Here is a 24,340-nt window from a genome sequence, read left to right as displayed (position 1 = left end):
TGGTTCATTTGTTTGCTTCTCCCAACAAGAAAATTCAGTACCCAAGAAAAAATTTTAAAAAATGGAAAAAAATAAAAAAGAAAGGGAAAACCCCAACAGAAAAAGGAAAAAAATTAAAGAAAAAAAAGGGATAAAACCACCATCCAATGCAATTGTACCTTTCCCCTCCAAGCTTCGTTATCCTCCCTTTCTTCTTCCCTCTACAATGGGACTTAACCTTTTCCACTGAACCCAAAAAAAAAAAAAAAAAGAAGAAAGAGAAAGCCTATTTTTATACGATTTATACTACTTTTTAGTACATAAAAGTATATAGTATATCTGAACTTTGTTGTAGAAATACTTTTGGGGGGAAAAATGGCGGCTGTGAGCTCAGTCTCAACGTTTTCAGGAATAAAAAGGCAATCTTTCGATAGTTTTAAGAAAATTTCTGCTCGGAATTTGTCCTCCAATTTTGAAGCTTTTAAGTTGCGTTTAAGCTTCTTCTATGGCTTGGATTCTGTTAATATTAGTTACAGCAACAGTGAAAAGTCACGGTGCTTTGCAGTCCATTGCATGTCTACTGCCAGGGGTTAGTTCAATTTGATTGATTTTCTTTTTTCAAATTGATATTTCATTTGTTTATGTCTATGTGGAAATGTAGGAGGGTTATAATGGAAATGGATTATCAAGCTTTAATTTTTGTATTTTTTTTAATAATTGGGTTTATGCAATCATATGAGTTTTTGATGATTACTCTTCTTAAGTTGGTTTTTTTGGTTGTAATCTTTTTATTTTTTTTTTTTTGAGGAAATGGTGGAATTAGTAGAAATACACTGTTTTAGCTTTTCGTTTGATTGCCACTTGGATTATAATATTTTAAATAAAAAATCAATATGTTGATGAACAAGCTCAAGTTGGGATGATTTAGCTCCTGCATTTGGCTACAAGTTAATATGCTGAATTTGTTGGAATATTTTGATTTTGGTCGAGTTACTGTTTTTATTCATCAGTACCAAGTATTTCTTTTTTTTTTTTTTTGTGGTGTGTTAGTAATTTTCTAGGACCGTTAATCAAGATTCTACTCTTCCGAATTTCATGAAATTTAGCCACAATGGCATACTTTGTGGTCATGATCTGTTGATAATGGTAAATTATTTGAGAATCAGATACAGCAAAGTGGTTAGAAGTCTTTGTCCCTCATCTTGAACCAACGTCCTATTCTCATGGTCTCCATTCCCCTTCCCCTTCCCAGGTTCTTCTTTCCCTACCTTTCAGATTGGAGTTTCAGTTTTTTAAGCTAATATAATTGTTAGCAACGATACTTTCTTTTTGTTTGTTATCTAGTCAATTTATTTTGTAGTGTTTGTTGGATTGTTTCAGATGTGCCAACAGTGTCTGAGACAAAATTGAATTTCCTAAAGGCTTATAAGCGGCCAATTCCTAGTATCTACGGCACTGTATTGCAGGAGTTGCTTGTCCAACAGCACCTAATGAGGTACAAAAGGACGTATAAGTATGATGCTGTCTTTGCTCTGGGTTTCGTAACTGTGTATGATCGATTAATGGAAGGCTACCCTAGTGATGAGGATCGTGAAGCAATTTTCCAGGCTTACATAAAGGCTTTAAAGGAGGAACCTGAAAAATATAGGCAAGTGTCTGTACATGAGACTCTGTGTAGTTTCACTTTGATTTGATTCTTTCATTTAATCTAGATGTGCTATATATACGATAAGGGAAAGCTACATTGAAAACGGTGGTGTTCTACTTCAGAAACTAAGCCCATAATAATGTGCTTGGTTTCTTAAGGACGTATGTACTGTATAATTATTTAATCTGGCATGGCTAATATATAAAGATAAGATAGTATCTCTAAGACGAAGCTGTTGGTATTGTTCATGAGTTATGTGCTGTTCTGTTGTATTTGCCTGATCAAGAAGAATGTACTGATTCTTTCCAAATTCCTTTTCGGTCTAATGATATAACATTTGACTAGGACAGGTCTTCTAACTAATTTTTAGTGAAAATTGCCAATTTGTTCAACTTTTGATCATTCTCTGGCTTAAACTCCTATTTGAAACACCATACTGCAGATCCGATGCACAAAAATTGGAAGAGTGGGCCTGTACTCAAAATGCTGGTACATTAGTTGATTTTTCATCCAGGAAAGGAGAAGTTGAAAGCATTCTAAAGGACATTGCAGAAAGAGCAGGAAGCAAGGAAGGTTTCAGTTATAGTAGATTTTTTGCCATTGGTCTCTTCCGCCTTCTCGAGTTAGCAAATGCCACAGAACCTGCCATATTGGAGAAGGTACGTTTTACAATCGATGCACATCTTATGATTCTTTTCACCTTCAACTTAATTCGCAGTTTGCTAATTCTTCTCCGATTATTTTTGTAATGTTGAATCTATGATGACACACTTATTTCAATTTACATTCAGAAAGATGAATTTGATCATTTATTAGGACCTATTCTGTTGAAGGCATTTCTAGACTCTTTATTGCTCTTTGTGATAGTCATTTTTATAGATGCACAGTCTAGTTCATGGACTTTGACTTGAGTAGGATGAGTTAGCTCCTAATGAGCATTATATAAATCTTCTGGAATCTGTGGACTATTTGATCAAGAAAACCGCCATCCAAGGTTGCTTTATTGGTCTGTTTGGCCTAGAATGGAGAACACACGTTCTTGCAGTAAAGCTGTAGCTTTATTTACAGTTGACAAATGATTATTTGATTGGTCATAGGATACATATGAAGATTGACAATCTGGAGGTGAAGTATGCTAGTTAGCACCTTATGTATGGTTTGACAAATAGTTTAGGGAACGATAGTAAACAGCTTTCAGTGATTTACAGATGAAAAAAGTCTGCAGTTGGCTGAAGAGGAGGTGTAATAGTAGTTATGACACAGTGTAAAGGAGCTGTGCCCAAGACATCTATCTATAAATTTCTCATGTTATTCTTCGGAAATCCATACAAGAAGGGATGATTGAATGACTTTTTGGTCAAAAGAGAAATTTAATACAATAAAATTGCATTCTTGAGTTTACATAAGAATCGCTCAACATCTTCCCATAGGTGCCAATTCTTATGGCCTGAAACATAATATAAAATGGAGCTCCTTTCCGTTTCCTCTTCAGCCTGTGCAATTCCGTGGAAATTATTTAATTCAATATAATATTAATCCAAACTGGTCATGCAGAATAGATAGTGATAAATTGTTCCTGGGATAGTCACTTCCACCACATATCATATTATTCATTTTTGCCTCTAATTAGAATAGCTAATCTTATAAGATCAAATATTACACCGAAATCTGTCACTGCATCTTTCCTTCATGTACTTTCATCCTTCTGTTTGAGCTAATACTTCTATAAGGATGTGCAGATTTGTGAGTACATATTCCTTTGATCAAATTTTGATTTCTCATGTTCTTTAAAAGTACTAAGTACTATTCTAGCAGCACCAATTTGTGTGAAGAAAGTTATAGAATTTGTTTATTGGTGCAAAGATGATTTTTTTTTTTTTTTGGTAAACTTTCTTATATGATCTAAGGCTCAGTTTGATGATCGACAATGGTAAAAGGAGGAGAAAACACTAATTCTTAGAAACAATGTTGCTTGTTTTCGACAATCAAACCTATGTAAAGTTTGTCATAACCAAGTTATTGGGAGGTAAATCAATAATATCAGAAATAAATGATAGTTGGATCTGGTATATGCTTGGAATTGTAGAGTACAAGAAAGGCTGACATAAACTATGACTTCGTCACTGATCAATTAGACATATCTAAGCAATAGGGATTGTGTGGATTATCTTGGTGGAAATGGTTTGTGGAATTTTTTACCATATCAGAAGCACCATCAAGTTGTATTGACATCACCAAAGTAAATCAAGAGCGTTACAATTTAGAATAATGGCTGTTGTAATTGCAAAAACAAGATGTAATACTAATGAAACCACATACCACACACACACACCCAGAGAGAGAGAGAGAGCACATGCTCCACAAGGATGTTACACTTGTGCTCTATTTAGATTAAGTTGTAGCACATGGAACAAGAAAATTCTCCAAATATTAGCAAGTGCACACCCAAATAACAATGTAGATTTTAAGATATTAATTCCAGTTTTTTAGGATGTTAGCCAAATCAAGTTTTGCTGTGGACGTGTCTACCATAATCATGCCAGCTGGCCAGGTGGCGCCTAGGATGATATTCTGCTCCTCTTTGTATATTATATTGGAGTAGATCCTTATTTCAAGTGGATTTTCATGTCTTCTATTTGTTTTTGTAACAACTAAAGAATCGTTGTAGCCTCTGTAATCTTGATCGCTTATCAGAAGAAGAATCATTCACCTTCACCTGTAAGGCAAAAAATGACTTCAATACATTTTTATCTAATTATGAGTACCATGCTTCACTCTGCATCTACTGCTCATATGTTCATATGAAGTGTTGGAATGGAAGGAAGGGGCCATAAAATCAAGAGATTGCAGTTATTACAAAATTTATCCTTGTGAGACTGTCCATGGTTTTTCTTTAATTTGTTTTACTGATTTAAACTGTTGATTTCCTTCAGTAGGTTGCTATTTTATGGTCTTTGCTATGTCTATCTGTGCATCACATCAATTAGAATAGACCATCAAATCTATTTTATATATTTAACTTATCGATCGATCCTAACAAGAAGAGATAGGAATTTGGGTCTAAAGTATAGCAGGTGCCTTTATAAGGCAACAAAGCCCCTACAAAACTGTTCTTAGTTTTTCACCATAATATATTCAAGTTTTAGCACTGTAACGACAGAAAACCCCCTTACAGCTCCCATTTACGAAGAAGGAATCAATCAGCCTACGTTTACTTTGTATCAGTCTTGATAAATTAAACTTGAACTCAAAATATCAGTCATTTTCCTAGTCAAATATCCTCTATACGCACAAGTTGCATTAGCTTTTTGAAAAACACGCAAAGGTTTACATAATTCATGACACGTCACTGTTGGTTTGACAGCTCTGTGCTGCATTGAACGTAAACAAGAAAAGTGTGGATCGGGATCTTGATGTTTACCGCAATTTGCTCTCTAAGCTTGTTCAAGCAAAAGAACTCTTGAAGGAGTATGTGGACAGGTTAGATCCTTCACAAGTTCAATTTATTGTACTTGTTTCTTATCTTTGGTTTTCATTACATGTAGACGACGTCAAAAATGAGTGATGGAAATATCTCCAAAAGGACCCTGTAACTGTGTACTAAGTTGCCTCTGACCTCCCCCCCATCTCTACTGTCTTTTCCTTTTTCTTACCCTTACCTTATGTACGTCAATCTTTTTCAGAACATATTTTCCTGCCTGCTACCTGACTTGACATTCTAAGCCTAATGAAAGTCTTTCTTAGATAGTCTAATTACTATAATTGCTATTAGCCCCAGTAACATCATCATCATCATTCTTACTATCGCTTATGTGTGTCTCTCACCTTCCAGGGAGAAAAAGAAAAGAGAAGAGAGGGCTGAATCTCAGAAGGCAAGTGAAGCTGTTAAAAAATGTTTGGTAGAAAGCCAATATGCAGGCTCGTAATTTAAGCTTGTTTGTTGATTTTACTGTCAATGTTGTTACAGTGATCGAGGTTAACACTTCATGCTGTATTTCTCTGTAACACTTTGTAACCATGTTTTTCAAGGATGTAAGTTGCTGTTGGTACTTCTAAGAGGCCTAGAAATTTAGCATTCTGGTTCATGTTACCGTTCTGCTTATCTCTCTCTGTTGGCTCCCTCAGGTTTCTTGAATACCTTTTCATTGCACACTATTAAACATTCCAGAAGATATTGGACAACCCTGGACACGGTTTCTTGTTGGAATATTTATATATCTACAATTTTGCAGTTCTAACTTTTACGAGTATTATGGATCCTGGTAAAGATATTACGGTGAGAGAAAGTGGATTTTAACCTTTCATTGTTGAGAAGTGGGACAGGTGAATTGAGGTAGTGCACAACCCTGATACAACGTGTGTTTTGTTTCCCCACTTTTCTCCTGGGAGTGTTTGAATATTTGATCAGTCACTTGAGAAATATTTAGGTAAGCTTAATCCCCATATCCACTGGTAGATCATCTGGCTCATATGAAGCTCATATGTAAAGCAAAAGGACTTAATGTAACTGAGCATGATCCACATTGTCTTGTGGTCAAATTTATTGATCGATCGGGTATACCTGAACATTTTCTTTAGGTACTGAAACAGGTCCTAGGCTCTCAGCAATCTCAGACCGCCGGGCTTTCTGCACCTTCATCTTTACCACCAAAAGGAGAAAAAGAACATTAGAAAATAAAAAAAAAAAAAAAAAACCATCAGCTGAGGCAGCTTTGCTTCGCAACAAACCTGCTTGCATGATTGTGGATATGAAACTTATATGACACTTAAAAAGAGGCCTTATCACTGTATAGTTTGTGTACGGATTATAAAAGTTTTGCTTCTGAACACTGTCAGCCTAAAGTCCAAGACTGCAAAAGTAGGATAAACAATCACCAAACCCATAATTGGCAGCCTTGCACTTTGGCGCTACCATTCAGAGTTACCAAAGCTAAATCGTTTCATCTCCATCACGAGGTCAAATTCATTAACCATGTCGGATCAAGAATCCAGAGGGCCTTCAGCTCACCAGTAGGATTTTCAACGAAATAAATAAATCACAGAAAATACTTGATTACTTTTTTTTTTTTTTTTAAAAACATTTTTCAGTAGGAGGGTTGAGATTTAAGAAGGGTGGGGTGGTGGAGGAAAGCGAGGGTATTAGAACCGAGGACTTCTAAATCTTAAGACCTTGACCGACCTTACCAGACCAAAGTCTTCTCGACACTTGATTACTTATTTACCAAAGAGAATAATACAAAATTAACTGGACGTACGATGTACAAACAGCAGAAAACAAATGCCCCGCATGCAAGATATCAAGCTAAGATATCAAGTGACTAAATATTTGCACAGCCGTGCTTCTTGAAAATATTCCCACGATATGGAAGTTTAGCAATACCTTCCACAATACTATTAATATGACTCCAATATTCTCTCGCTATATATGCAACTGAAAGTTAACCTGTGTAAACTAAAAAGCTTAATCAGTCACCGCTGCAAGTTTTAAATATTTTGCGGGTTGATAATTTCAACCCCAGTAAACATATGGCACTAAATGCATGGAAAAATAATCATTTACAGCCAATTAACTAAGATGAGAGATGTCAACCTCGTCTGGGATTTTAAATGTGTCTGCAGCACCAAACTTCCTCCATTCTTCCCCAACAGACTCTTCTTCATCACTATCTCTCTCTCCATCATCTTGACCGTGTGGAGTAGTGGGACTTGAGGGGTCATGGACGCTTCTAGATCGGCAGCCATGGGTAGCTAATATCTTGACCTGGCGAAGATTAGATATCTCTACGACAACTTTGTCATCGTCCACAGGGAGAGGTTGCTTCCAAGGTTCCCCATCAATCCTCATGAATGTATGTTCTGCTGCACCCTTATGAAACTCAAATTTGATTCGGTGGGCCTATCAATGGGAACAAGAACCTTATCTGTCAAAAAGGTTCCTTGCTGACACCATATATTTCAATGATATAAAAAAAAAAAAAAATCATAAACCCCACCATTGTTGTTATAGAACGTTTTATCCCAGCTCCAAACAATTCACCACCCATGGAAACATAGTAGGTAATGCTGGTAACTTTTTTTAACCTTAACATGAAAATTTGTGTCCAAAAATATCCTTTGCGCGACACCAACTTCCTTGCCAATTTGACTCAGTTTAAATAAATCTTACTACTTTCAAATCATCTTAGTAACCTGATCAAGCCTGCCTCATGGTGATTTTACTACTCATTTTCATCTGCCCTTAGAATAATAACTCCATTTTTCAGGCGTTCTCACACGACTGATGTTTTCATCCCCAAATATATATATATATATATATATATATATATATATATATATGACTTTATCGAAGGACTTACTAGTTACTGCAGCATATGCCAAACTGCTGCAGCTGCTATACAGACAAGTCATTGCATTTCATTTGTAGAATTTCAATGCTAGATAAGGAACAATTTGCAGTAATCCTTGTGAGCATATTCTTTGGTTTCAGTTGAAGTTTCATACGATTATTCAGGAAACTTAGACAAGGCAATAACTGCAGTTTTTATGGTTCACCTATCATAAGGAGATGGATTTCAAGTTCGATAAATATGAATGGATAGTAGGTTATACCATCTACAAGGCAAATAAGCAGAGATAACAACATGCAGACATTCTGGCTAATCCCACAGATCACTTTAAACATGAGCATGTCATGATGGGATGAAGGGACGTCACAGCAGACCTTATTAGACTAATTTTGCTCTGATTTCCTGAAGTTTATCTTAGTTGATGGTCGGTCCACAATTACAATCTCTGTTCAACTATATATACATAAACTGAACACAGTATTAACAGTCTAAGGCTAGGTGGACTCTACGGACATGAAATCATGAATCCTTTTTTCTTTGATATCTTCGCATTCAAATGCTTGTTAACTAACTAAAGTGAACACTTGATTTGTCAAACATTGGCTCACAAGTTTGTTACAGAGAAAATGAAACCACTCTACCTCTTCATCACAACAAATTTATACTCGTCTGATCTCCTTCACAACCAGAATGATCAAACAAAACGTCCAAACTAATGAGCTTCTCCAAAATGTAATGATTATCTATATCCCCTCAGAACCAAAAACATCGACGAAACCTGAAGGATGAGAGTAAAGGTCCTTACCTGTGCAAGACGTCTCCCGTGTCCATTTGGAGCAAGCAAAACAAGCCCATGCCAAGCATCTCTAAATCCAACAACTTCAATAAGTCCATCATCCACATAAGGAGGAGTCAAGTCTCTCTGAATGTCAAATTGCAGGTATGACAAAGAAACAGAACAATATACATGTAAATAATAATTACAGTTACGAATTTTCTTGAAAAAATGAACATGGCTAAAAAGTTGTGTACTCACATCACGTCGTTTGTTCTTGTTTGGTGTTCCCCAAGGATTTAGTCCACCAGAGAAACTCGGCAAATTAAGGCATACAATTGATCTGATACTGTTTGTTTAGAAAATTACAGAACAAAAAGGGAATTACAAGAAATAAAGAAAGAAAATAACAGAAAGTAATTGATCTGCGATACCTGTATGCTTAGAAAATTACAGAACGAAGGGAAATTACAAGAAATGAGGAAAGAAAATAACAGAAAGTAGTCGGTAAATTTTGGATGCAACTCTTTTCTAAGGAAAACAAGAAAAAAGCAACTTGAAAGTACAGAATTATAGAGTTTAAGGATGCATGGTCTTAGAATTAAAAGAGAAAAGATTCTAATGATTAGATATGCTCCCAATTATACTTCAGGAGAAACTAGAACATAACATCATTGGAAAAGAACATAATTTAGCAACATGCAAGATAAATCTGTCAGCAAAACACAAGAATGTGAGCAGTTTGTACAACTAAGTTAATATCCAATTCAGAGCCACTTTCCATCAAATTACCATCATTTATATTTATACAGTGTCATTGTGGTTCCAAGTTTTCATTCCAATGTAACGTTACCGTAATGGAATAGGACTATATAGAGATCGCCAGTGATTTAAAGCTAGCAGTTTGGGGACTCTGCCCATCTAGGTATGGGTCTCTTGTTTTTTTAACTTTGTTGCATCATCCAAAACAAATCTTTTTGCCCATAAAGCACAACCATTATGGGGCCAACGAATTTTAGGAAAACCAGAAGAATGTATCCACACCATCATTTGCCAGACAGAATAGTGACGCACCAAACCATCAGATAACTCCAGTGCCTTAAAAAGTTGCACTAGTAGAAATCTTAAATATTCAGGAAATTTCCTTGGACAGCGTATCTAGTGGTTTGCAATTTGATCATATACTATCACTGCTTTTTCCCTCGTTCATTCATTTCTCAATTAAAATGAATCAATACTCACTTCAAAAAGAATGTTTGAAAATACCTGGGAGGGATGGTAAGGTCTTGCCATTCACCATGTTTTTTCATGATCTTAACTTTTGCCAGTTGAGCTATGTTCCTGCAGTTTGAAATAATCATCATGACAAATAAATCATCGTCACAGGATCAGTATGAATAGTATACTAAACTATTGAACCTCATCACGAGGGAAAACTGTGACAGAAGAATCTGATGACTGTAACAGAGGGAAAAATCAGAAGGGATTGTGCCCTTATCAGAAAACACCAAAACGAGTAGAGAAGCATACCAAATCAACACACAGAAAAAAAATTTTCATATGAGCAATAGGAGCAAAGAAAATATGAGGAAAGTTTCAAAATCGAGTTGTGAGAATGGCTTCAAGGACATTTTTTAGAAGATGTGGCATCCCATCAGTGCACAAAATGTTTTGCAACTCCAATAGTTAAATATTTAAGAATTACACAAAGCGAAGAAGGATATGGAATGGGAAATGGTGAGGTAAAAAGTATTAAAGCAGCAAGCTTCAGAATGCAGAAATTAATGTTCTTGGGAATTGTATCAGGTAGAGTTTGGAGAAACCAAAAACCCTAAAAATGGATGTTAAGAAGTAGAAATGATCAAAAGCATGTTAATTTAAAGAGGTAATAACTGATAATACGCTTATAACAATCCTAGAGCAGCAAGAGTTTGTACTAAAGAAATTGTCAACTAATATCCCCAATATACAGTTTTTTTAGTCACTCCAGTTAGAATGCGTAAAAGAGCCAAATCAACAACCAAAATATTGTATTTCCTTTCCTGATTGGAGGAGAAAAATTCTTATGCCATGACCTATACAAGAAAGTTAATGAGAATTTGGAAGTTCTGAGAAGCACATACCTTGAAGAAGGATGAACGAGTGAAGCAAAAAACCATCCTTGTGTGCATCCAAGTTTTGCATATGTACTCTAAGACAATCAGAAAAATCTATTTTACTTCAAAGTCATGGCAAAGTTATGCATATTTGTGACATATATTCAGACAATACGAAAGCCTGTTATTAATGTTTTAATGCAAAATATCTTCATCTACTAAAATCTAGAAGAATGGACAATGACTGCTCAACTGCTAAAACAATTCTAAGAGTTAAAAAAAAAAAAATAAAACAAGTGGAATCTCCTTTCACAACCAAGCATGACTGAGAAACTAAGATCATTACATTTTCTGTTTGCACAAAAAGCCATCATAATGACAAATACTATCACAGTTCAACTGAAGATGATTCCAGAAAAACAAATCTTTACAGAGCCTAATTCTGTGGTTTTTTCTTAGCATAATATGAAGTTTAAGGTATGGGTGCTTCTAAGCTAGATGCCCATTTATCATTGCTTATATAAGATTGCTCCATTGTTCCTTTCTCCATCCATTAGCCACAACGACATGACCTTAAATGACTCATTGTACTAGTCGTAATAACTAAGGCTAATTATGACATAGTATTCATCAGCTATTTGACATGCAGATCAAATACAAATTTTATCTGACAAGGTACTCCTACCAAGTGAATTTGTTTTACCTGATTAACCAGCTGGTTTTTGAACTTTTCAGGGTGCAGCTTCCTCTCAGAATGGAATGCATACGATACTTGAGCGTCCATCCCTGTAAGATGTGGTAAAGATATCAGAATTGGACAGATAACACATAAAGCTGCTTGACTTAATGTGAAACATGAAGACTCAGATATTTTAGGCAGCCACAGCCAACCACTTATTCCCTTGTTATGTTTGCTCATGTGCTATATATGGTTCATTTATTTAACTTATATGCAACTCATCCCATCAAAAAATTACCATAGGAAGGGGAAAAATGATGAATAGCAAGCAAGAAACTCAATTACACGAGGCTAGTAAATATCTTTGCAGATGAGGCTGAAACAATTCCCTAACACATTTGGAAGGAAAAGTTGGCATAAAATGGGAAGCAAAATATACTTTTATCACCCTAAACATGGTAGATGTGAGATCTAAGGATCAATTATAGTCTTATGCATGACTCAATTACACCAAAAAGCACATTAGCATTCTTGTAGGTGAATCCAAAACACCATGAGCTTTTACTAATTGACTTCAGTTCTTTAATATGTTTATCTGGTGCAACACAGTGCTTTTTCCCTGAAAGATTTGCAATGACAAGAATATTTTCCGCAACAAGCTCCTCAATTACCAGTTACTGACAGATCTTCCAAGAGAAGAAAAAAAATAAGAAACACACTTTTTTCAGTAGGCCCTTCTAGATCCACATTGGTCAGCTAAAGGCAAAAAGTAGATTTTTATAAACAAGTTGATTTTGTAAACAAATTAGCTCTGACAATATCTTTTCATTCTTGGAGCTGTGGTTATGTAGGACATGCTTTCTGGAAGAGAGTTGGCCAGATTTCAATCCTCAATCAAAGACACTACTATTTAATTATTTGGAACAACTGAAGCGAACAAGTAGAGCTGACCAACAAGGTGGATTGAAAAGGGAATATATTGGAAAACCTCCACATAACTTACCCATGCTGAAGTAATTCCAGAATCCTCCCTGGAATGTATGGTAGCCGTCCTGAGAAACATTGAAACATTTGCGTAAGAGCAGGGGAAAGTGCTGATTTCGTAGATTGGAAAGTGTGTCCTAAGAAAGAGAAATAATGTTTTCCACAAGGTCATCGATCACAACATACATACATACGACCTGGTTGAACAATTAAGTATCTTATCCTTCAATACATCAGGTGTTCATGTACCTAAGGTAACTTCAGTTGGTTTACAACTAAGTATATAAAAAACTGCGCTGGATATAAGTCTTATACTCCATTCCTTGAGATGCAAAACGGGAAAAACAATGCATCTGTATAAAATGGGCTTCATGAGCCCAATTTTTCAGCTGAAACCTAAACAACCCGGTTTCCATTCCCCACAAAAAAAAAAAGAAAAGTAATACCCTTTTTCTTGAGAAGAAATATTTTAGGAATTGTTGAGTAGACTTAAGATCTTTTCTCTTGCATGATTAGTTAATTTAGGTGCACGTCATCATCATCATCTACCTGATTGATATGCAGGGAAAAAAAATAAAAATACAAACAAGACAACAACCTGATTCATACAACTAATATAAGTGAGACAAAGCTAATATGTATCTGTTTCATAATACACGTAGATTATGTAAAAACTCTTTAAGGAAGACTGCCATACCATGTTAAGTTCATCTGATGAAGAAACTCGTTGAAATGCATGCAAAGAATGTGGCAACTCTAGGGGGGCAATAGGATCAAAGCTACCTTCAGTTGGAGCTTTCATCCTCATGAGTATATGCCAGCTGGATTTTCATCAAAGACAGTCAGATCAAAAACTAGAGATTCAGGAAACCAATATATCACGCAAACAATGAACGTGGTACTTATTTGCAAACTCAAAGAAGAATAGATGTTTGATACCAAACCTGTCTATCATCATTTCTTTTGCTTTCCTCACTTGATCCAAGAATGCAAGCACAGAGTCTCGATCTGTCCCTGGATTTTTCTTTCCCTTCAAGACAGGAAGCACAAGCAACACAGGAATTAGAAAGGACAGCGGTCTCAGTAACAGGCACCAAATTAACAGCAAGATAACTGTCTTATTGCCAGAAAATGGAGGGTTAAAGGACAGTTTCATATATATAGGGGCCAAGTTAAGATCATCCACATAAATTTTTACCCATCAATGCATTAGATTTCATATTAAAGATGACAATAAGAGGAACCAAGGGACTAGAAGGGGTCCTTTCTTACCCAACCAAATGCAAATGGAAGGTTGTTTCCAGTTCCCAAGGGCACAGTAGCAATAGGTGGGGGCTTAGACAATTTAAGGTCAGAAACAACTCCAAGAAGCCAACCAGCAGTGCCATCACCACCTGCCACCTAGTATGGCCACACCAATTTGAGATATTAACCAAATTAAACTAAAAATGAATGATAAGCTGCTCTCTGCTGTAATTAGGCATGGAATGAAGATGAATTTCATACATTCTCTTTTAACTCAACTTACAATTATTTTCAATCTCTCCTCGATCTTAGGAGCAAATTCATCACCATTAAGTTTGAGTGTTTCAAGGTGGAGATATAGCCTGCGCAACACAGCATCAGGAGCCTCCCCTCCCAAGTCAAAAACCTGAAGCCATTCAGATTCCAGCCTTCACTTAGGCCAATTTTTGCTATTTTTTAAAGAGTGTAATGTGATCATTGGGCTATTTGACAGCTCCAAGCATATTTTGCAAGGTGCCAAATTACCTGATGGTTGTTTAGAAGAGAACGATAAGTAAGCAGAAGATCTCCACCAAGTTGACCCCCACTTTTGGAGTTGATAAATACGAGCACTGGGCATGAAGGTACATCTCCTAATTTCTCAGCCTCTGAACCAGGTGCAAGTATATATGCAGGAATATTGAATTCCTTCAAGGAATGAGGCTCAAAATTTACATTCATCGTAGTTCTATCTGCAGTAGCTCCAATTTAGAAGATCATTCAAGACAAAGCAGCCACTTATTTTTTTCCCCAAGTTATACCAAATAGCTGCGACATATGAAGAAAACAATATCTTATTAGCTATCTCAACCAACAGAAGAATATTTGAGATAGAACAAGATAAGTGGAACAATAAACAACAGGGTTACATATTAACTAAGATAAAAAATTAATGGGGAATTTTAAACTGCTGAATGAAACAAAGTCAACTTTTATGACAATCTCCATATCAAAAAAGAAGAAAAAAGAGACAGACAGAACAGCTCATGTCTCAAGTGGAATCATCAACATTCAAATCTCATTAAAGAATATAAAATGTTGCTCAAAGCAATAAAAAGAAAGGACCAAAAGAGGCAGCTACAAAAATTCAAGTACTCGTGAACATAAAGAGAAAATCAGAAAAAAAAAATGCACATAAAAACTCTCATGCCAGGCAAGACAAGTCACAAGATCATCTTCACTTAGGGCCTTTTGTTCTTGTCCACATGATGAGTGATTTTGTGCATGATGTCACAAAACGGCACCATTTGGCGTTGTTGTTTCCGAGAACAAGATTTCAGCAATTCAGGCTCCATGATTTCCACCTCCGTTTCGAATAAGTTTCTTTGTTCAAAGCATATATGAATGACAAAATTAAACAATTGTTATAATCTCTAAACAGGAAATTCAAACTCTGATCAGTACCAAAAACCGAAGCACTAGTCTTATTCAATCAACATAAACGCAAAATCTCAGAAGAAACAAACTGGCAAATTGACCAAGAACTACATATATTAGCTGACTTTTTCAGCACATACACACAGAAAAGGATCCCAGAATTCCAAGAATTATTCCCGGGAATTTGATGTCCTTCTCGTGATCAACTGGATATTCAAAAATAAAAAAGAAATAAACCTATTAGGCATGCAAAAATACCAACAAAATCCAATCTTCGGCACCGTTAAAGAATTCAAGAGACCAAACAAACTGTACCTGGAAAATCAAGAATCTGATTTTCCCTGATGAATATTCAACTGGGATAATGTGCAACAGAAGCAATAGTAGTAGTTTCAGTAACAGATGCACAAAAAAGAAATAGGATCTGAACTGAAAGATTTATACAGAAATGCAGCGTTTGACATATATATACTTCATGATCCCACATATAACGTGTGACAAAAGTTGACCAATTTCCTTTTACTTACCCGCGTGGATTTAGGTAATTTCCCACAGGTTCATTGACTAAATGCCAAAACCAATTGAGGAAAATCACCAATAATGTCCTCCTTGGGAGGAAATTACATGGGTGGTTCAGTTATTTTGGCAGCTTTGCCCTGTTCTGTTTTGCTCATCTTGGAGAAGTGAAATAGTGGGTTTGGGATCTTTCACATATTGTTTGACTAATGATTCAAGTTTAGGAATCTGAGGAGTTTCAACTTTTAAGGCGCTTAATTAGAAAATCGGGATAATTTGAGAAACGTCCCCACGGTTTCTGACTATTTCACTGGTCCCCCTCTAAATTTTGAAAATTACATTAACCTCTCTTGAGGGTTATTACCTTATAACATCTAAATCCAACAAATAATTAAAAAGTTATATTGGGAGAGAGAAATAATATGATTTCACCATTACCCCTCATCTACTAAATTGTTTAACTAATCTAATATCTGCCCAAATATAAAAGAAAACACTAGAATTTGTTGTTTATCATTAGAGTTTAAATCACATATGACGTTAAAAATAGTATATCATTCTATATATTTCACTTAATGTAAGATTGAAATTACTCTTTTTCAGTCACAAATACATTATCAAACATGATCAATAACAAATAATCAAAAAATAATAATATGCAACCAAAATATTACAAGTAGCAAATTTTATTACCATAAAAATCTCAACAACTTACCTTAATATTTGACAAGAATATTTATGATGTGAAAGTTTGTTCTATGTAAAATTTTAGTTGCAAATTTTTTGATTATTTGTTGTTGATCATATTTGACAATGGATGTGTAACTGAAAAGAATAATTTGAATCTTATATTAAAAAATATATATATATATAATAATATACTATTTTTGTGATGCTATATATGATTTGATCCCTAATAATAAACAACAATTTTAATGTTTTTCTTTAATGTGTGAGTTGGTATTAAATTAATTAAATAATGTAATATATGAGCTGCAATGATGGAATCATGTTATCTTCTCTCTTCTAGTATCACTTTTTATTATTGGTTAGATCTAAATGTTACTAACAAAATAATAAACATCAAGAAAGCTTAGTGTAAATTTTAAAATCTAGAGAAAAGCCAGTGAAATAATAAAAAACCTAAAGGAGGTTTCTGAAATTATCCCTAGAAAATTCCATTATCATTGTACGGGACTATGAAAACTAAGGGACGTTAGAGTTTTAAAGCACATGACAAATATGCGGTTGCCCGAGTAAACAGCGACGTTCCAAACTATTGAAAATTCTTTTATTTTCTTTTGGTGAATATTGAAAATTCTTTTATAAAGGGCGGCTCTCCAATGCTCGTCAACTGTCAACTTGTCAATGCACATAACCTGTGAGTCCATCTAATTAAGACCGCTACAAAGATAAATACATATGCTCTAAAGAAATAGTCGTAGCTACTAAAAGAATAAAGTAGGATACTAATTTCAGTGCTCCTTGTTGATATTTCAGTGTTCACACGTTATATGGTGCAATTATCACTGACAATTGTAGAAAGTCCTGACCGATCGATTAAAGATTAATTGAGATAAAATTTTGTAATCCCTAACTTAGTTTGAGATAAACATATTAGGTTTGCCTAACGAATGGCTATAGTGGCGGCTATTGAACGATATGTTTACAATGCTAGTTTTTCTTAGCAATGAAGTCAAGTCATGTAATTGGTTAAATGCAAATAGTGACAATAAATGTGAATAATTGCATTCGGATGGTACAATTGATGTTTGAAATCCTTTATTGAATAAGTAATGATGAAACAGTCGGGAATATTTGCATTAAATGGCCAAACTTTTTTTTTGGGGGGTTGGGGAGGGGGGGGGGGGGAATGGGAGTGGTGTGACATGGTTGCAGTGCTTTTTTCCCTAGTTCATGTAGGAGATAGGATTTGTTGTAATTTTTTTTTATAACATATTTTATCCTAATTTACAAGGAGGGAAAGTCTAAAAAGACTTGTGTTATGGGACTAGTAAGTATGTAAAACTGACTAGATTAAGGGAGAGTTATGACACCGTTCTAGAATTTTTTTTTGCTGCAAGTCAGCCGACTTAAATCCGTCCTTAGTAGCCAGTTGTAGTTTATTTGTGAGAAAATCCTTTATGACGAGGGAGAGTTTCACCATGTTTTGTTTTATATCCTTTTTTTCACATTCTTCCAACTTGCAATTGTCAAATTCATGATTCAAATTCAGAACTTGACAATGGATTATTCGAACTCTAAACCAGACAGTGGAAAAAGCATCACAGGATTCCTTAATTGCTATTACTAGTGCTTTTTTTTTTCAGGTGAATTTTTTTTTTTTTGAACATTTTGGCTTTGGCATAAGACATTTGGCTTATTCAATCGGACACAAACCAATTTGTCTGTCAAACTGCTCTTGATTTTTCTAGTTCAATATGGACTTGTCATTTTCTCTCAATTGGGCTAAAGCTAATTATTCGGTTCAACAACTTTGATTAGGTAAATAACTTTAGATACTTATGAAATAGAAAGGATTTGATTAGGTATAAGGTCATGTCATCCATTACGTTCAATAGTATATTTGACCCCCTTCTCAACCCTTATATTACTATTAATTCATGATGTGATACCTAACAAATTGTATGTTTTCTTCTCTTTAAAGTTAGTAATATATAATGATGTTTTAAGAATAGTAATTTCAGATCAGATAGACTGAATCAGTCCGTCCAATTTGGAAGGCTTATCCAATTAAGCATCCAAATCATGCCCCAATTGAAAATTTTAAGACACTGGTTTTCTGTTAGTATCCTTTTTCTTTGGCGTTTCGTTTCCAAAATCTGACTCGGACTCAAGTGGATGGAAAGAAACTTTGGTTTCTGGTTCAGCTTAGTAACTGAATTACATATTTTTCCTAAGAAAAGAAATCACAGGAAAAAAAGATATGAAAACAATTCAGAAGAGAATTTATTTCCCATTCTGGTTTTAACAAGTTCTGTGTTTATTTTCCAATTAAACTAGAAGAATATTTCTGAAGGGTATCCATTACTAGTTAATATATCTAAACTACATATAACTTACTATTTGCATATACACATCACAATTATTGCACTCTTTGTATTTTGACACTTTTTTAAATTAATTGCTTTTTTTGAAAAACTAATACACGAGGCCCTTCAATTGAAGCTAGAATTATCAAACTTATAAATACAAATTTTTCTACTGCCTGCCTCTCAGTTACACTCCCTCCCTTTCCCCTCCAAATGAACTTTTCCGGTGATTATCCATTTATTATACTTAAATTACACCTAAATTACTATGTGAATACACACGTCTGCAATTTGTTAACCCCTTGCATTTAGAGACTTTCACGAATTAACTTTATTTTTGAAAATAGTCTTGAAGCTCCTTTAAACGAGTTTTTAGGCATCCTTTAGCCAAATTTTACAAATATTAAATTCAAATATTATTTTTCAAAACAAGTAGGTTTCAACTTGGACTTAAATTAGCCCAAGCTAGCTTCCTATCAAACCAAAAAAAGGGAAAAAAAATTAAGAAAAAGTTGACACAAACTTAATGTACTTGTAAACTTCTCGCTCTAGTATTCATGCAACTGGGCTTTGTATGTAGTTAAATTCTAGTTCAATCATTATTTTTAGGGTGGATGAAGATTTATACTTGGAAATTATTATCATACAATTACGATATCAACCATTCCTTTAAAAAAAAAAAAATAGAATCTCATGTAATCCACAATTTTGGGATGAAATAAATTTAATTAACACTAATTAACCATTTCTTGACAGCACAATACTGAAATCAAATTCTAGAGTCACCAATGACAAATACTCGATATAAGCATTATACTTGCTCGTTTCAATTGTTTTTAGGCTAGCTGTAGGAAGATTTTAAATAAGAGAAAATCTACATGTGAAATGAAAAGCTCAATATGAATACATGTTTGAAAATTTTAATGTATGCATCATCGCATGCAAATAGAAAATCCAATATAAAACCAAGAATTGTACCTGGAAATCAAGAATTTGATATTTTCCTCTTGAATATTCAGCTGCCAAATGCGATACAAGAGCAAAAAAATAACCCAAGTAAACAAAATACAAATTCACCAAGAAATACAACTTTAGACACAGCTACACAATATAAAACAAAATGAAGAAATGTACCTGGAAAATCAGGAATCTGACATTTCCTATTGAATATTCAATTGCAATATGCAAGGAAAAAAAAAAACGATCTTTTTACTAGCCACTGTGAAAAGCAAACTCGGATCTTAACTGAAAAACTAACAGAAACTGAAATGGCGGGCCATATATTTGACCCACTCAAAAGGCATAACCGGTTGACCAATTATTATTATTATTTTTTTTATATGTTTTGTAAATAGAACTGAAAAATGAATCAAACTATTCAATATTCGAATTGAATTTGACTTAATAAAAATTTGTTTAAATTTGATTCGCTAATTATCGAACTAAGTTTGAACAATGTTTTATATTCAATAATATTTATATTTGATTACAAAAATTTACTTAAATTTGATTTAATAAATAAATAAATTAAATTTAAATAAATTTTCAAATTTATTAAAATAATCAAACAAAATTAAACACTAAGATCCAGTGTTCGATTTGATTACACTCATTTACGGCCTTTCTGTGAATCTTACAAAATTTGGACGACCGCATGATTCCATAGATCCCGAGGACTATCGGTTTTTAGTGGATTAGGTCCATCTGTAAAACGTTTTCAAGTAATGAAATTCCACCACGTGGTTTGGTGCAGTGATGCACACATCAGTTCGCATTCCAATTGGAAATCAACGCCAACCAATGACATTGTTATATTGTTGCCAACTTATCATCAACGATATTTTAAGATTACGCCAGGTAATGCAAAAATGAAATGCTGAAAACGGCTCTTTATTTGTCTAAAGTAGGCTGCACACGAGTTCAACATGTTAGACTCGGTCCATGTCAAGCTTGAGTCGAGGTGATTAATTTGAATTTGAACTTGAATATGAGTTAAAAAATATTCGGATAATTAGTTCGCGAGTGGATCGATTATATATATATATTTTTTATTTTAATAATAAAATTACATATATATCTATAATATTTTATTATTGATTAAAATAATTATTATTTTAATTATTTTTTGAAAAATAAAATAAATATTTTTTTTTATTTTTTTAAACTTAATCTCGAATTCGACTCGACTCGAATTTTAATCGAATTCGAACTCGAACTCGAACTTTATTTGAAAGTTCGACGAGTTCGAGTTCGACCTTGATAAAATTAGGTCGAAACTCGACTTGATTGAATTTGTTGGCAACCTTGATCTAAAAGTACCAATTTCACATAAAAGAAAACAAATCCTGAACTGGGCTTTGATCACAAGGCAAAAAAGAAATGCTGAACAGACAAAGGCACTCTAGAGACTTTTGACAGGATCCTATGGTACACAATGTCAGCACCAGCACAGTAACGAGTGTTTAGGCAATGGAAGGTACGTGGCATCCAAATCTTGCTTTTGTAAAGGATTCAATTGTTTTCCTTATAGGATGAAGAAAATTAATCCTATATGACTTCCGATTTTATAAATTTTCTGCAAGAAGTAGCTGGACTCTGAAGAAATTTGTGGGACGAGTTATTGTGGGAGAATCCTAGAAAATATTCCTAGAAACCAAAGTTATTGTGGGAGAATCCTAGAAAACATAATTACACAAGTTTGATAACCAGCATTCAACGTACACATACTTGGATGCAACAACAGTTGCTGCCACATGATTTATTGACAGAAGACTGATTTACTGGCTAATCAGTCAGAATATAATGGCAATGCAGCCATTAAGACCAGTAAAGCAAAAACAAAGCACACCCCACCGTACATTAATTGTACAAGACTCCTTCACAACGAGCTTGCAGAGTTCTGCTGCAACGATTGATGCTGCCTAAAGTTCAAATCACACACATTCTTTTACTCTTGAATAATTAACCACCCTGGTTAATGACAAACAGGTGCCATTAACACAAGCACCAAATAATTGGATAGTCGACGAGATGTCGACTAATGCTCAATGTTGATCTTTTGCTTCCGTGATACCACTGGCAAAAATGGCTGAAAAAGATTCCATTTTTACTTTTGGCAAAGATAAACCAACCTCAAGATCTCCCTTACTATCCCTGCACTCATTAAGAGAAATCGACCCCGTGGTGTCAATTGAAATAACTTCACTTTTCCTGGGCTTTCCCCAACCAAAATCCATGTCATAGACGGCAAATTTGGGGGATCCTGCTACCCCAACAACTCGTTCTGGATTCAGACCTTCAATTTCTGACAAGCATTTTTCAGCCCCATTCAACACCCCACCCTTATTGTGCAGCTTTTCACGTATGACTTCTCCAATCAACCCTGCTGCCTTGATAAATCCACTTTCTTGCATAAGTTCAACAGTTTTTGCCGTAATTATACGGTTAACAAGACAATTTCCAAAATAATTGGCTGGCAATGGTGGAGCGATAAGAGACCTGCAATCAGCACCAATCATAAAATGCTCCAAATCATTCTCCTTAATGTCTTCACCACTGGCCCCGCGTGACTTAATTAGACACGTCCAAACATAGGCACATGTGACAGTGAACGTTGACACGCGCGATAATTTTGGGCATTTTTCCAAGACAATTTGTTTCAATCTTTGAACATCAGATTGATGCATTACAAAAGTGGCTCGAACCTTGTTGGCAGGGGCATATTCTGGCTGAGAACTTGTAAGCTTTTTGTTCTTTTGTTGGTCCCAGAAGATTGAAGATAGTTCATTGGGATCCATGAAAGGCATTGCCATCAGCTATTGAGGCAAGCCACTAGCTATTAGTTCTTCATCGCTTCCACATTTGAGGATTTTTGCCCAAGACCTTATGAATCCATGAAAGGCATTGCCATCAGCCGGCACCCTCAGGAAGGTAAATCCAACACAAATTCCTGCATTTGGGAAAAGGGTTACCTGGACCGCAAGAAGGGGTGCTAATAATGCGCCTGATGAAGACGAGCATACCGAGGGGGGTAATTTCGGTACCAAAGGATAAAAATCATCAGAAGCACGTGCAGTATTACTAGTAAGAAGGCTAAAATCTTCGCTTGACTCGATAACTGCTAGTGAAATTGAATCACCATTAGCATAACGGATTTCGGGCTTTCTTGAATTGCAAAGTTGCCAGCAAGTGGGAAGTAGTGTTGGAGAGTGAGGGAGAGTGAAGTTTTGAGCTTAGGAATAACTTCATTAGTAAAATGAGAAGTAGGGTGGGAATAATCACAAAAGAAAATGTGGTGAATAAGAGGGGAGTGAAGAAGTGGTAGGTCGAAGAATGTTAGAGGTAAGGACTTTTCTTGGATGGTATTTGGTGGTGGAGCAACCATGCATTTTTCTAGCACTCGCACGGTCGCACCATGTTGCCGGGAGCTATATGTTGCAGACTTGCAGTGTACAGCAAAAGGCTTTGCAATTCTCGCACCATGCACAAAGATTGGGACTGACTTATAAGAACCACGTAAAAGCTATCATTCAATGGCAGAGGTGATGGGTGGTTGAGCGATCGTGGAAACTCACAATGATAGGAAACTCTTCATATGCAAGACGCAATCGCAATCATTCAAACAGTTTTTGCAAGGGCTTTTGTCTTAAAACATTAAGGGGAGGGATATAGTAACTATTTAATACGCCTAGGGATAAAGCGCAATTGCAACTAAAGTTCAGGGAGATTTAGTGTATTTAACCTTAGAATTAAAGAAATATCATTCTACTAATAGTGTCTTTGACAAAATAATCATTACGCTTTGACTGTTTGTAGTTTTTTTTTTTTAGTTAATTACATCCGCCTCCCCTGTGTTTTTGCCAAACTACCGTTAGACTTCCTTGAGTTTGAAATATTATAGTCTACACCATTTGACTTGACAGTCACGTGACGAAAAGCTCCTTGACATTACTAAATTAGCGTTGTTACTACCATTAAGCTAGCAAATTGAGTTAAATTTCAAAGTTACCCCTCGAAACTATTATATTTTAAGCTTTTAAAAATTATTAAGGAGAAAAAAGTGTGATAAAAAACATTAAGGGGAAAGAGTGAAAAACTAAAACGTACTCTTCTCAACTCTTGGCCACCGTTATCAATTTTCCCAGACCACCAGATACTTCGCTGCCTCCGCCACCAACACCTTTGAAGTTCCAAATACCTTGAGGCAGCCTCCTCACAACCACACTACTCCTTAGCCACATTACCACTAAATCACGACCATGCCTCCACATTTGATTTCATAATTTTCCCACAAATAGGCCAAAAAACTTGTAGATGAATGTGGTGGGGCAAATCCACGCGTGACACGTGTCAGCTCGGCACACTACGCATATCAGGTCGGCTAGAGAGATCTCACGTCGCGCACGCGCCTGCTCGGCAGGGAGATACCAGCTCGGCCGTACCAGTTGTTCCCTATGGTGGGCCTCATGGGCCGCCGTCTCCGAACTTGTTGGAGCCGCCACGCAAAACCCTAAGAAGACTTCAAGCCCTAAGGGGACTCTGACTCCCATAAGAAAACTACAACCCATTCTGCCCTATATATACCACACCCAAGGACAATACA

General features: G+C 35.3%; 3 protein-coding genes across 6 annotated transcripts; 1 reads left to right on the top strand and 2 right to left on the bottom strand.

Annotated features, from left to right (window-relative positions):
- Window positions 1-162: 162 nt before the first annotated feature.
- LOC140007754 (protein THYLAKOID FORMATION1, chloroplastic-like) lies at window positions 163-5,729 on the top strand. The gene is made up of 5 exons (XM_072050944.1): window positions 163-568; window positions 1,360-1,627; window positions 2,070-2,286; window positions 4,992-5,107; window positions 5,460-5,729. The coding sequence occupies exons 1-5, from the start codon at window positions 355-357 to the stop codon at window positions 5,551-5,553; spliced, it is 909 nt and encodes a 302-aa protein (XP_071907045.1). The 5' UTR covers window positions 163-354; the 3' UTR covers window positions 5,554-5,729.
- Window positions 3,868-15,836, bottom strand: LOC113688100 (diacylglycerol kinase 5). 4 transcript variants are annotated; one of them, XM_027205764.2, is made up of 16 exons: window positions 15,697-15,836; window positions 14,279-14,560; window positions 14,037-14,159; window positions 13,781-13,909; window positions 13,453-13,538; window positions 13,206-13,329; window positions 12,528-12,576; window positions 11,549-11,631; window positions 10,873-10,940; window positions 10,016-10,090; window positions 9,011-9,098; window positions 8,780-8,896; window positions 7,218-7,523; window positions 6,189-6,266; window positions 5,926-6,009; window positions 4,248-4,343 (listed from the first exon to the last, which is right to left on the bottom strand). In XM_027205764.2, exons 2-15 carry the CDS (start codon window positions 14,471-14,473, stop codon window positions 5,929-5,931), a joined length of 1,602 nt encoding a protein of 533 aa, XP_027061565.2. In that variant the 5' UTR covers window positions 14,474-14,560; window positions 15,697-15,836; the 3' UTR covers window positions 4,248-4,343; window positions 5,926-5,928. The 4 variants fall into 4 exon arrangements, with proteins under 4 accessions (XP_027061563.2, XP_027061564.2, XP_027061565.2 ...); XM_027205762.2 differs by lacking the exon at window positions 5,926-6,009 and having other exon boundaries at window positions 3,868-4,343; XM_027205763.2 differs by lacking the exons at window positions 5,926-6,009; window positions 15,697-15,836 and adding an exon at window positions 15,485-15,624 and having other exon boundaries at window positions 3,868-4,343.
- Window positions 15,837-21,420: 5,584 nt separating this feature from the next.
- On the bottom strand, window positions 21,421-22,673 carry LOC140007538 (phenolic glucoside malonyltransferase 1-like). The gene has a single exon (XM_072050203.1). The coding sequence runs from the start codon at window positions 22,548-22,550 to the stop codon at window positions 21,783-21,785; it is 768 nt and encodes a 255-aa protein (XP_071906304.1). The 5' UTR covers window positions 22,551-22,673; the 3' UTR covers window positions 21,421-21,782.
- Window positions 22,674-24,340: the final 1,667 nt, after the last annotated feature.

This window comes from Coffea arabica, chromosome 5c (assembly GCF_036785885.1).
Source record: "Coffea arabica cultivar ET-39 chromosome 5c, Coffea Arabica ET-39 HiFi, whole genome shotgun sequence".
Taxonomy (NCBI): Eukaryota; Viridiplantae; Streptophyta; class Magnoliopsida; order Gentianales; family Rubiaceae; genus Coffea; species Coffea arabica.
This window is presented reverse-complemented; position numbering and strand designations above follow the sequence as displayed.